We start from the raw sequence: 13115 nt of genomic DNA, 5'->3' as shown, positions 1-13115 counted from the left end.
CTTCTTACATCTCCTGGGTCTGGACACGGCTGGTCATGTGCATAAGCCTGGTACGCCAAACTTTCTAGAAAATTTACACCGCACTGATAAAGGTATATCCGAAATTTATAAGGAATTTGAGCGTATATTCCCTGACAACCGTACAGCTTACGTGTTGACCTCTGATCATGGCATGACAAATTCAGGTAAGTGAGATAAATTTAGGGTAAAATTAAGATATTTACTTAAAAAATTGCATTCTCTATAGGTTCACATGGCTCGAGCGACACTTTCGAAACTGAAACCCCTTTCTTCCTTTGGGGCGCTGGCATTGCCAGCAATGTCAGCTATGACATCGAGTTTACTATTGACGAGGATACAACGCGGCCTCTCTATGCTATACAACAGGCGCAGATAACACCATTAATGGCAGCTCTGATTGGAGTTGCACCACCTGTTAACAGCATTGGCATGATACCGTTGCAATTCCTAAATGCGTCAGATGAATATAAAGCGCACGCCATACATACCAATGCACTTCAGCTTTTGGCACAGTTCCAGGCATTGTTAATCGCACACCAGCGTGGACTATTTTCGCGTAACCTACTAGGATATAGCAAACTTAATGCTGAAATAATAACCCAATATATAGAAAGTACGGAGCACAAACTGCAAAGTGGTCAATTCGCGGAAGCCATTTTCACGAGTTATAACGTTATGCAACACACATTGGAAGGCATTGAGTACTATCAGGGTTACTACCGCAAGCCATTACAGATAAGTACAGCTGCTACATTTATTTTTTGGATTATATATTGTTTGCAATTCCTGCTGGCTCAGCAACGTCGAGTTAAACGTTTTTATTGGCGCTGGTCACTAACAATCGGTCAGAAACTAAGTTTGCTGCTAGCCTGCGTATTTCTACTACTGCAACGTGTTCCAATGGTCATAGCTTTCTATCTATTACTACCTTTATTGGTTTGGATATTGCTGGTGCAGAAGCAAGGTGTTTCCTTACTGCCGCTCATACGTGCAATGCCTCTATTTCAATTATTAGCGCTCATTTTATGCGCCGAATTGTTTGTTTACAGTTTTTTTGAGCGCAAACTAATTGCATTGAGTTTTTTAATTTACAGTCTAGTAATAAATTTTCGCGCATTCCCTGGTAATAATGCAAAGCTTTACATATGGTTGCCATTAAGTGTGTGTTTAGCGATATTTCCGCTGCTACCACCATCAGTTGGCTATGCAAACACATGGTTGCTGCTGTTGGGCATGTTTGCAACGATGATACGTCCCTTTGTTGTTAAATCTCATGTGCATTGGCATATAAAATTACCAGCCATGGTGTGTATTATCAATGCGCTCTTGGCCAGCTTCTGGCACGCGCAGCAACGCGGTGTACCGCTATTATCACAAGCACTTTCATGGCTATTTCTTATCTACACACTTTCAGTAATAGTTCTTTATAGAACGTCGGTATTAAAGCAACGCATTGAGCTTATATTCTACTTACTAACTTCGCTTTACGCGCTACTCTGCACTTCGTATGAGTCACTTTTCATAGTGATGCTTGCATCGGAGCTAATGCTTACACTATCAGTACAGCCAATGCAACTGCCTATAGCACACAAATTAGAGGAGGAGTTTTCAAAGGATAAAATGCGGCATGTGGTTAGCTCGCCGCAGCAGCTGCAAGTTGCTCTAAGACTTTCTTTTAGCATACTGCTATACACACTGTTCTCTTTTTTCGGTACTGGTAATATTGCATCCGTAAGTTCATTCGACCCAAACATTGTGCGATGCTTCTTGAGCACCTTTTCGCCATTCATCATTATGGCGTTGGTGATTTTGAAATTAGTCATACCTGTATTGTTAAATATATCGATCATATTTGGTATGTCACGATTTGCGCGCGCCAACGAACAAACAATTTTCGTTTGTTTAATGCTAATATGTGATGTTATGGGGTTGAATTTTCTATTTCTGGTACGAAATGAAGGCTCATGGCTGGAAATCGGTACTTCGATATCACACTTTGTCATTATGGAAGTGACAACAGTGGTGCTGGTGATTTTCACTTATTTTGCTAAGCTGCTGCTGCATTTAAATGAAAAGGCGCGAAATGAGGAGTAAGAAGTGTAATTAAGTATTATTTGTGTACTAATAATCTTATCAGAATTTGCGCCGAAAGCAACAAATGCCGAAGCCAGAGTCAAACAAATGCTGTGCATAATATTTATTCCACATTACAAATACATTTTTGATATTTTTAAACTTAAAATAAATTAAGTATTACAGTTAGTACATACAAGACATGATTATAGCTAAGTATTCGCAAATATATGTGTATATATACTATATTTAACTTAAAACAAAGACTAAAACTATTAGCATAAAATGTAGTTTAGATCTTACACTAAGCGATAAATATTTATGTACAAAATTTGAGTGTAAAATACATGCTCCGAACTGCCTGCATGGTATGATTACTTATAGAGATTGGTTTTATTCTTACTTACAATCAAGCTCACAACTAACATAAATGTTTTTCATTTAAATTTCAGTAAAAACATGAATACATGCATACATGCATAAATACATAGTATGTGTATTTTTTTAGGAGTAACACTATCATCACTATCACGGAAAATGCAATTTTAAAATAAAGCAAAACACCAGCCCACGAAAGAGTGTTATCTTAAAATTAAATTAAAGAGTAAATATATTTAAAAACAAAACAAAATGAAATAAAAAAAAAAAAAACGTATTAAAAGTAAAAAAGCAAAACGAGTTCCACTAATCGTATCACCCAACCCGCATGAGGGCTACTGCAGCTACCTTATTCCTTGAGATAATGTTCAAGTGGATTGGAACCAGTTAGCTTCAGCGGCTTCGACGTTATAGATTCGTCTGTAAGAAAAATTAAAATGTTCCATCATAGAAATGCATGTAAGCATAGCGACTATCAACTTACTGGCTTCCGTGGAACTGCGTTGAGAAGTAGACTGCACCTCAATACGTTGCGTTTGCAAACAATTCAACCATTCGGTAAGCGTAATTTTCTTATCACTATTTACATCACAGTATCGGGGCATCTTTTTGCCGCACTTACGTAAGGTTCTAGAATTAACATTCAAATTTATTTATTAGGTGCTTGAATTAGTATGGCAATAGCATTTAATTATTCTATGCACTTATTGGGAAGGACTTACTTCGTACTAGTTACCATTTCTCGAAATGTCTTCCACTCTTTACGCTCCCACGATTTATTCTTGTTCTTATCGAGCAAAACAAAACTTAACGTCGCAATGCGTTCGTCCTCAGAATTCCATTTCGTTGTGTTACCGCTGTGAGGAACAAATATGTTCATATATGTATTTTTTTGCGTTGAAGAATTAGTATTTATAAATTAGGACTTAAAGCTTTAAAAATCACTATTAAGTAGCAAAGAGCGCTTCTCTTATCTGAAATACATAGCTTTCTTGACGACGTGGAGCATTTCCTAAAAGCAGAGCGTCTTTGGGCTCACAAAGCGCGACGACAGAGTGGAAATCTCTTTCAATGACCGCGCTTTTTCGGACCCGGATTGATGCGCGAGCTTTTTAGCCCACAATTTACGCGACATCTTTCGATGGGCAAAGCCAAACGACCAGAAGCCTGCACAAATAGCCACAACCCAGTGCGCCTCTCACCAGCTCTCTCAGATAACTCGCGCCCTAAAACGAAACCACCACTGTGAGAGAAAAAAGGCACCGTCGGTCAGTCCACGTTACTAGAAGACATTGAGGCTTCCTCTCGCCTACAGGGACTCAAACGGTGGTCAGCGAATTATCTGAGTGATCGACATTCATCAGTAATTTTTTAGAGATAAAACTAGCAAACCAAGAAAAATTTAACGATGTCCTTTAACCGCTTCTGTTTCTCCGCAACTCCTTTTAACACCTCAGACTACAGCTGGGAGTTCACGTCCGTTTATACAACTTTTACGCTTTCCCAATCCGAAATCTACCAGAAATCACGGACAACCCGAAAACAATGATTAAAAAAAAAGATTTTGAAAGAGATTACTACAACCACAAAAGACTACATCTGCAAGCTACTAACTACCTCAAACCAAGTCATCTAACACATTTTTAGACGGCCTCAACAGCTTGGAACAACTACAAAAATTATGTGAAACGCTCCGAGACTACTTCATTTCGTTAATTTTTGATCCTCATATCTTCTTACCCTGAAATTGCACTTGCCACAATATGCGTCTTCAAGAATTCTTTGAGATCGTTCAAAAACATCGTTTTTCTCGGCTCGGGACAGCCCTTCATGGGACGGGGCGCTGCATAAATGGTATCACATTGCGGTCGCTTGTCCTTCACCGATGTGCCGGGTATATTTTTGCCTGTATCCTCGTGTACACACCAACAATACGGTGTGGAGCGATAGCATTGCACACGCTGATAACGTCCGTCCGCAGTGCATTCGGGCACATAGAATAACGTGCCGCCGTGCTAAAAACAAAAAAACAGGAAGAGGTTGCAATTGTAATTTTACCTTCTATGTGGAATGTATGTACATATTTAAGGTTGAAAATCGTGGAGGTGGAGAGCTTAGTTGTGGTATAAACAATTATTTTAACTTTTTTATTAAAATTTACATAGTTTATGACCGGGTCGAGCACAAACTGGCATACATATTTTGCATTTATCGCGAAACGTGCAGAATGATGAACAAGAACTCTTTCCAACTGAAATTCTTCATCTCCATGACTTTGATCCTTAAAAACTTACTCGTTGCTCCTCGAGCGCTGCCTTCTGATCAGCCAAACAATCGGATTCGCTATCGGATTCATTCATTTGTGTATCGGGGTTAGGTCGTAAGTCTATAAAACATTTAGGTGCTTTGTTGGAGTTTTTTTCAGTATGATTTCTTAATTATAATTTTTGGGTTTATTACACTGTACGGCAGTGGGCTGAGGAATTGATGAAACCAAGTTTTTCTAAAAATCCGGATTATACGAAAAGTATCGAAAAGTAATTTCTCAGTTTTCGCAGGTTGGCGAACAGAGCAGCAAGTAGGTTTAAATGCAAATAAATATTCATACGATTAAAAAGCCTTTCTGTGGGTTTTCGGGTACGGAGAATCTGAATCTGCAATTTATTTTGACGTTAAACGGCCACTGGGTGCGCATTGGTGCAAAAAAAACATGAAGAAAAATTTTTGAGAAAGATTCTTTGTACTTTTCCTTAATGTTCCTTCCATGTCCTTCGCATCAAAGCGCACTCTAGCGACCGTTTTTGGTCAAAAACAAAGTACGAATTCAGATTCTCGGAACGCAAAACTCATGGGGGGTTAATTGTTTTAAATCAGGGACCGATAGCAAAAGGTGTGATCAAACCTAAATGTTGCTCTGGTAGTTTTGTTCCCATGTCGCTTCAAAACCAAAACCAAAATGAGAACAAAACTGTTGAGAACGTTCCCAATGGGAATTTTATAAGAAAAAAAAAAAAACCCTGCGGAACGCATCCAAAGAGAACAAAATTCAAACAATACTTTCGGGAAAATTTCTTAGGGAACAAAATGGGAGCAAAGGTCTTCGAAACGTTTTGGAAATAAAATAAACGGGAACAAAAGTCTAAGAAACTTTCTCTCGAATAATAATTTGGGAACTAAAGTCTCTGGAACTTTCAAACATAGAAGGAAACGGGAAAAAATCTTCTCTGAAATATTCGCGAAGATGGAAGCAAGAACAAAATTTTTTGCATAGCGTTCACTAGTTTGAAATGTTTAAATATTAAAATTAATCAAAAAGAACAAAGATAATATGGAAAAACGAAGGACTTAAGGAACGAACTTTTCTTGCACGGAAAATGAAAAAAATGTTCCATAAACGGACAGTTGAGTTGGTTCTTTGTGGGGACGTTCGTGAAACACGCTTTGTTCTCATGCAGAACCAAAACCAAATCGGGAACGCGTTCTCGGCCCCTCTCCTAAATGTTGCTCTCAGACCGCCAAATTCCATTGAAAAAATTCTTAAAATCGCCAACATGGAAAAATTGAGACATTGCTTTGCTATATACAATCCAATCTTTCAGAAAAACTTAGTTTCATAAAATCAATTTGTTTTTATAGAATTGTAAACATGCATGCGTATTTTAATGAAAGCCAACAGCAGCAAGACAAGATGTGAATAACTACACTTACATAAAATATAAATATCTACCCATGTATGAAGTGCAATAATGTCTACCATGAATGATATGTTAGTTTCTATGTATTTAGTAAAAACTGTCACGCAGAATATTACATTTTTAAAACAATCCAATTTTTTCGGTTTGAAAAAGCGGGTTGCACAAATTAGATACACGGGGACACACAGGAAATAAGTTTCGGACTATATGTTTACTAGGGTGGTTTTTAAAATAACAGTGTCATGGGGCACCCCTTTAGTTTGTTCTACGTATAAAATAAAAATATCCGCCTATACTTTCAAAGTTTAAACAAACTTTTAGGTTTGAAAAAATTAATTTTTTTTTTACCACAACAATTAGAAAAGTTGACTTTGACCAGCCATAATTCAGCGAATTTATTTATGAATTTATAAGAATACGTTTTAATACACTGAGTCATAGCTGGTCAAAGTTAAAATGTTGTAGAATTTTTGCGATTTAAAAAAAAAAAAAATTAAAACCTGGTAGCGACCCTAGTTTTTAGTTTTTTTATCTTTAAATTCTTTGTGGATGTTTTTATTTTGTACGTAGAAAAAAAAGGGTTGCCACATAAAAAATTTTGATGTTGACTTTCTAAAGGACCATCCTAATGCATATTATATCAGCTAAATGAAATCTACATACACTCATATAAGGTACTAACGGTACGTACAATGTATAGTTGATGAATTAAGCATGCTTAGCGCGTCATTATCTTCGCCCTCATCGGGATCATAATCATCCTCTTCATAGTCCAAACGTTGGCTACTCTCATCGTCATCACCATTACTTTCGCTATCCAATTCGTCCAGTGCGCTTGAGGCATGATGATGTATATTATTGAGATTATCATTTCTATTAAGGTTATAGTTGTTGTTGTTGTTGTTGTTGCTATTGCTATATGTATTATGATTTGGTTGATGATTATTCAAATGAATCTGTTGTGGATGATGATTGAAGGGCGCGGGCAATGCGTGACGATTATTAATATTGTTGTTGGCGTTGCCGTTGCCGTTGCCGTTGCTGTTGGCGTTGTGTTTATTATTTTGTTGCTGTGGTAAATATCCATGGTATATGTTGCTGGTGATGCTATTAACGGCATAATTCTTATTTTCAGCAGCCGAATGACCTGCATACAAATACGAGTTGGAATTGTATTGGAATATGTAGAATGGCATTTAGTTAAAATAATTAATTATTAGCATGTACTCGTAATTTTAATTTTCTACATATGTATGTGTGTGTTTGTATGTTAAGATATACTAGATAGTAATGAAATCAATTTGATTAGTATGACTTTGGCATGCAAATTGATTATACCATGATTGCGTTACTTTCTATTAATACAAATTCCAATACCAATTCCAATCACAACTAACAGCAAAAGAGCAACTACTCACCCGTTGGATTTTCTTAGATTTCTTAAACTTTTTGTAATTGCGGATTTCCTCGAGCATTGAATGAAAAAAAAAATGTTCTGGCAAAGTTGGGCATTTAAAATTAAAAAATATATATATACCTACATACATATGTATATGAAGACAATACTGTCTTCGGCTATGTCAAAGGCCTCAACCTCTTCGTGAGCATAGGAGAATTTTACTTTAACCCTTTATTAGTCTGTTCGAAGAGTGCAGAACAATGCAGTGCGAAACGAAATCCTTTAGTGCATTCATCAAACAGACCTTATATTAAATTGGTGTTGATCAATTTCACTGTAAATTTTTATTCTATGATATGCAAATAGGGAACAAAATGTCATGTGCTTAGCTATTTAAATGAAGGATTTACAATATAACTATAATTTACTATAACAAAACTCATATCTAAACAATAAATTGTATTCCAGCTAGACCACTGTACGACAATTTCAGTTTTTTTTTCTAGGAAATTGATTAAACCAAGTTTATCTGAAAGTCTGGATTGTACGTAGAAAAGCAATTTCTCAGTTTTCTCAGAATGGCGATTTTAAGCATTTTTTTGTAATTTGAAATTGTTGGTCACTGAGAGTGATTTAAATGCAGATATTTATACATTCAAAATGCATTCCTGAGGGTTTTGGAGTCCGAGGAATCTGATTTTGCAATTTTTTTTTACCACATACGGCCGTTGGGGTGTGCTTTGTTGCAAAAAACATGGTAGGAACATGAAGTAAAAGCGAATACAATGTTTAGCAACAATGTTCCTCAACAATAGGGGTATTCTCTGAGTTTTGCAAAGCCCTTTCACGGTGCACAGATTGCACTTTAAAAACCGGTTTTCGAATGGGACAACTTTGCACACAGTGCATACCGTGCACCGTGAAAGAGAATACCTTTAATGTTTCTTCACGTTTTTCTGCATCAAAACGCACCCAGCGACCATTTTTCGTAAAAATAAATTGCAGAAGGACTTTAGTGATAGAAATTCAATTGAAAAAAGAAAAATGTTAAAATCGACAACCTGAGAAAATTTAGAAATTAATTTTCTATATAAGTATGTATGTATGAGCAAACCAGATTTTCATAAGAACCTGATTTTAGCAATTCCCCAGCCCACTGCCGAACAGTGTAATTTATAGTGGCCTGATCTTAATGATTTTCACTGTTAAGTTTATTTATGATAAGTGGAAAGAGTGCGAAAATTTCATGTTCTTAGCTCTTCAAGTGGAGGAGTTATAACACAAAATCTCATGTCTGAACAATTAGTTGCATGCGGGCAACATATTATGTACATATGTATGTATGTAGATTGGGGTGGTCCAAAAATGCATGTGAAAAAGTAAAGTCGGAATTTTTATGCTCTCATCCCCTAGGATTGTTCTATACCGAAAAAATATACCCCTATTTTTTATTTTATTTTGAAATCAAAAAATATTTAGAGGTCGCTCAAAGCGCTTAAAGTTTCCCATGTATTTTATACGAAAAACAATCTTATTGTAGAAATGGTATAGAATTCTTGAAAATAAATATTTTTCGACCGCAAAACTCTGCTTCTCTTCAGAAAATTCCTAATAATAACACCCAATTATTTTTTTAACACGTTTTTCATAGGAACTATATTTTATAGGTCCGCCAAAACACCTTGAGAATGCTAGAAAATGCAATAGGGGTATAAATAAAAAATCTTTAGTATTAAAAAATTGTTAAATAATCAATTTAGTATTGTTATTGGAAGTCTCCTGAAAAGAACCAGGGTTTTCCGATCGAAAAATATTGTTTTTTCCCCATATAAAATACATGGAAAACATTGAGCGCATTGAGCGGACCTCTAAATATTTTTTGATTGAAAAATAAAAAAGGGGTATTTTTTTTGATATAGAACAACCCTAGAGGGTGAGAGCATTAAAATTCCGATTTCACTTATTTTGGATCACCCTAATGTACATCCCTCCTTATCCTTACATAGTATAAAGTACGCTAATCTCTAAGTTTTTAAAAATCATTTAAACCCTACTTACATATATACCTATTAATATCTTACAGGCTAACCTAATATTCGCGGCTTGCGTTTTGGTACGCACGCCGTCGAATATGTTTTTTTGCGTCACCCGAAATTGGCTTGCGTGCGTTTGCATTTGATTTCATTAAGCGAAACGTCAAATCAAAATGTCACGCAGAACAAAAATTGGAAATTGAGTTAGCTTCATACGCACGCCGTTCAATTTCGGTTGGTCCCATACAAGTTGTATGTGCATGAGAAATTTTTGACAGTAAATTGGCGGCGTGCGTGAATATTAGGTTAGCCTGTTAAGAACTTAACCGGCCACTTACAACTACAAAATTTTATCTCAGTAAGCGCTTTATCGATTTCTGCCAAACTTGGTTCAATTATTTCAATAATTATTGAAATTATTTTAATTACATACGTACATATGTACATATGTACATATATTGCACAGAGGTGAGAAACGATATTTAATACGCCCGAACTTATACTTCTTTACTTGTTTTAATTTCTAATCTAATAACCGTAACTACATATGAATTAATGAAAATGAATTTAGAAATGCTATGTTAGAATAACTACTCAAATATTTCCACTTCTGTTGGACACTTATTTTTAAGGTTATGTACCTATTGTGATTTGCATGCGTATATGCAATTTGAAAATGTTCCATGTTATATAGTTAAGAAATTTTATATGTATGTATGTAGTATATACTACGATCTAGAAATACCAAAAACAAGCACTTACGTATAATATCATCTTTGGAAAAGCAATTATTCCATTCGGTCAGTGTCAATCGATCGTCGTCATCCGAATCGCAGAATTTGCCAAAAGCACGTCCACAACGTCTGGGTTTCACCGCCTGTGCAGAGAATAGATAATTAACGCATGCAATGGGAGAAATACGCGCTTGGTATGTTTGTACATTAGGATGGTCCAAAAAAAAGTAAAGTTGGAATTTTAATGCTCTAACACCCTAGGATTGTTCTATACCGAATAAACTATACCCGTTTTTTTTTTGTAAATCAAAAAAATATTTCTAAGTCGCTCAAAGCGCTCAAACTTTTCCTTGTATTTTATATAAGCAGAAAACAATTTTTCGTAGAAATGGTATAGAATTCCTGTAAATCAATATTTTTCGATCATAAAACTCTGTTTCTCTTCAGGAGGCTGTCAACAATAGAACCCAATTGTTTATTTAACCAATTTTTAATATAAACTTTTTATTTTAGGTCCCCAAAACCCAAAAAAAATCGCTTAAAAAATCATTAAAAAATGGTAAAATAAGGAATTAGGAACTATTATTATGGGCAGTCTCCTGAAGAGAAACAGAGATTTCCCATCGAAATATATTGATTTTCAATAACTCTATTTTTATGAAAAGTGTTTTTTTTCACACAAAATAAATGGAAAACTTTGAGCGACCTCTAAATATTTTATTATTTTTAAATAAAAAAGCAGGGGTGTATTTTTCGATATAGAACAATCCTAGGGGTGAGAGTATTAAAATTCGGACTTTACTTTTTCACATGCTTTTCAACCTGCCTAATGTACATACATGAAATATATCATACATTCAACTGCTGAGCAAATGTACATACTACATTGGAGGCAGAAATAATAGAAACACGTTGTTTTTTTGTTTATTTAATGTTGTAATTTGTATGGAATTTATAATTTTATAAATTTTTTAGAAAAATTTTAGGTAGGCAGTTTTATAGCCCATTAAATTTTAGTGCGAATGCAAGTTTTAAGTGACTAAAACTCGCGTTGATTTTTTGCTTTTTTTTGTTTGCGAATGGGCTGGCGTATTTTGTTCCACAAGAAATTCATATTTGTGTATACTTTATACGTTCTGTATACATATGTATATCTAAATATACCTACACCGTCAGCTAAAAAAAAATGTTGTGAGCTACATTCCTAAAATCTTTCTAAAAATTCTGAATAAAAGTTTAATTTGTCTAATTTTTGTACAAATTTGGATTTACACGCAGTTTGTTATATAATGAGTTATGTATACTTTTATAAATAAAATATGAAACATTAAAAACAAACGGAAATTTAGCCAAAACTGGTCAAAATAAGGCGTTTCTATTATTTCTGCCACTAGTGTACATACTTATATGCATACATATGTACGTATGTGTGTATATATGTATGTATATGTGTAGTTCACTGCATACCCTTACAAAATTATATTTGCATGCATGCATTTTGCCAGTTATTGCCAATGAAATTATATACAACGTCATTGACTACTCACCCGCTTTACAAGCTTCTTTAGTTCACGGAATTCAGTTTTGTCCAGCATTTGATTTGCATTCGTATCCAAGTAAGTAAACTTCCAATCGAGCACCAACTTATCATTTGGCGTTGCAAAGCCTCCCTCGCCGCCACCCGCATTCACTGCCATGGTGCGTTTCTGTTGTCCAGCTCGTATGTACTCACTTTGGAAGACTTTGATGAGATTGGCATTGAAGGCAGCACGATCGATGGCAGTGCACGTGCGTCGACCACGACTCGGACTCAGGTGACGCGCCGGTGAACGACGTATGTTCGCCTTGCCATATTCGCGACATTTGGGCTTGCCATTGCGTACCGATGTGTTCTCAATGGGTTTCCCAGTGATATCGCTGCACCAACAGCCGGTATCGCCTAAACATTGAATGGCTGCATAAGTGCCATCGGTTTTACAGCGTGGTATGAATTTTGGTGGATTGCGAGACTTGTGTTTGAGAGCGTAGTCGCGTGCCTCTTTGCAGGCTAAGCAAGACAAAAAAAAAGACAAAAAAAAAATATGGCACATAACGGTTTAATTTTCTACAACCGTCTAAAGTAAAATGTGTAACTTTACTCACCTTTGCAGGGCCCTCGGTATTTGAGACTAACTTGATGGCCACTACATTGTACTCGTAACAAGTGACAGCGTGAGGGGTAGGTTTGTTCGTCCGTGCCACAAACTGGCCGACCTCTCGTCTCGTCACATTCACCACCTCTGGCAGCGCATTCAGAAATCTATTGAAAAGATAATGATAAAATGCATTAGTGAACGATCGACTACTGAGTTTTGTATGTAGAGCGATGTGAAAGCGAAGATTAAAAGACGAACCGGTGCAGAGTTCTTAGCTCGGACAAAGCCGAACTTTATCACCGGCCATAAGTAGATATCGTTGAAATGGATTGCTTTTTCGGCATTTTTGAAATCTACCGCGCTTTGGGTGACAATGCTCTATAACACTGTACGACAATTTTATGAAAATTCAAACCAGCCCGTACTTTGCTAATATTTTCTGAAAGTATACATATGCAGCAATAAAACCCTCGATGGATTTGCAAAAGTTAGCTCGTATTTTTATTTTATGGCCTACTAAAGTTTTCATGTGCCGGCCTAAGTAGTTTTCAAAAAAGTCGAAAAAATTGTTAAAATAAATGTCTGAGCGAAATTAAAGTTTAAGACATAAATATATAGTAAAGCTTCATGGAAAATATTTTCGTAGA

At 35.9% G+C, this 13115-nt stretch overlaps 3 protein-coding genes across 3 annotated transcripts in view; 1 reads left to right on the top strand and 2 right to left on the bottom strand.

Annotated features, from left to right (window-relative positions):
* LOC118742675 (GPI ethanolamine phosphate transferase 1) overlaps window positions 1-2477 on the top strand; it is a 9675-nt gene extending 7198 nt beyond the window's left edge. Inside the window, exons 2-3 of the mRNA XM_036474924.1 lie at window positions 9-185; window positions 248-2477. Coding sequence (XP_036330817.1) covers window positions 9-185; window positions 248-2115 — 2045 coding nt within the window. The 3' untranslated portion in view covers window positions 2116-2477. The remainder of the gene's footprint in view (window positions 1-8; window positions 186-247) is intronic.
* Window positions 1-13115, bottom strand: part of LOC118742685 (G protein alpha o subunit) — a gene marked incomplete in the record, with an annotated part of 381368 nt that overhangs the window by 121849 nt on the left and 246404 nt on the right.
* Window positions 2700-13115, bottom strand: part of LOC118742677 — a gene marked incomplete in the record, with an annotated part of 60129 nt that continues 49713 nt past the window's right edge. The window contains 9 exon segments of the mRNA XM_036474926.1: window positions 2700-2892; window positions 2957-3102; window positions 3195-3329; window positions 4213-4487; window positions 4767-4858; window positions 6859-7314; window positions 10362-10476; window positions 11881-12380; window positions 12476-12632. Of these exon segments, the coding sequence (XP_036330819.1) occupies window positions 2822-2892; window positions 2957-3102; window positions 3195-3329; window positions 4213-4487; window positions 4767-4858; window positions 6859-7314; window positions 10362-10476; window positions 11881-12380; window positions 12476-12632 (1947 nt within the window).

This window comes from Rhagoletis pomonella, unplaced genomic scaffold (genome assembly GCF_013731165.1).
Source record: "Rhagoletis pomonella isolate Grant_MI unplaced genomic scaffold, Rhpom_1.0 Rhpom_scaffold_00007, whole genome shotgun sequence".
NCBI classification, from domain to species: domain Eukaryota; kingdom Metazoa; phylum Arthropoda; class Insecta; order Diptera; family Tephritidae; genus Rhagoletis; species Rhagoletis pomonella.
Note: the sequence above shows the minus strand (reverse complement) of the source record. Positions and strands in the feature narration are given on the sequence as shown.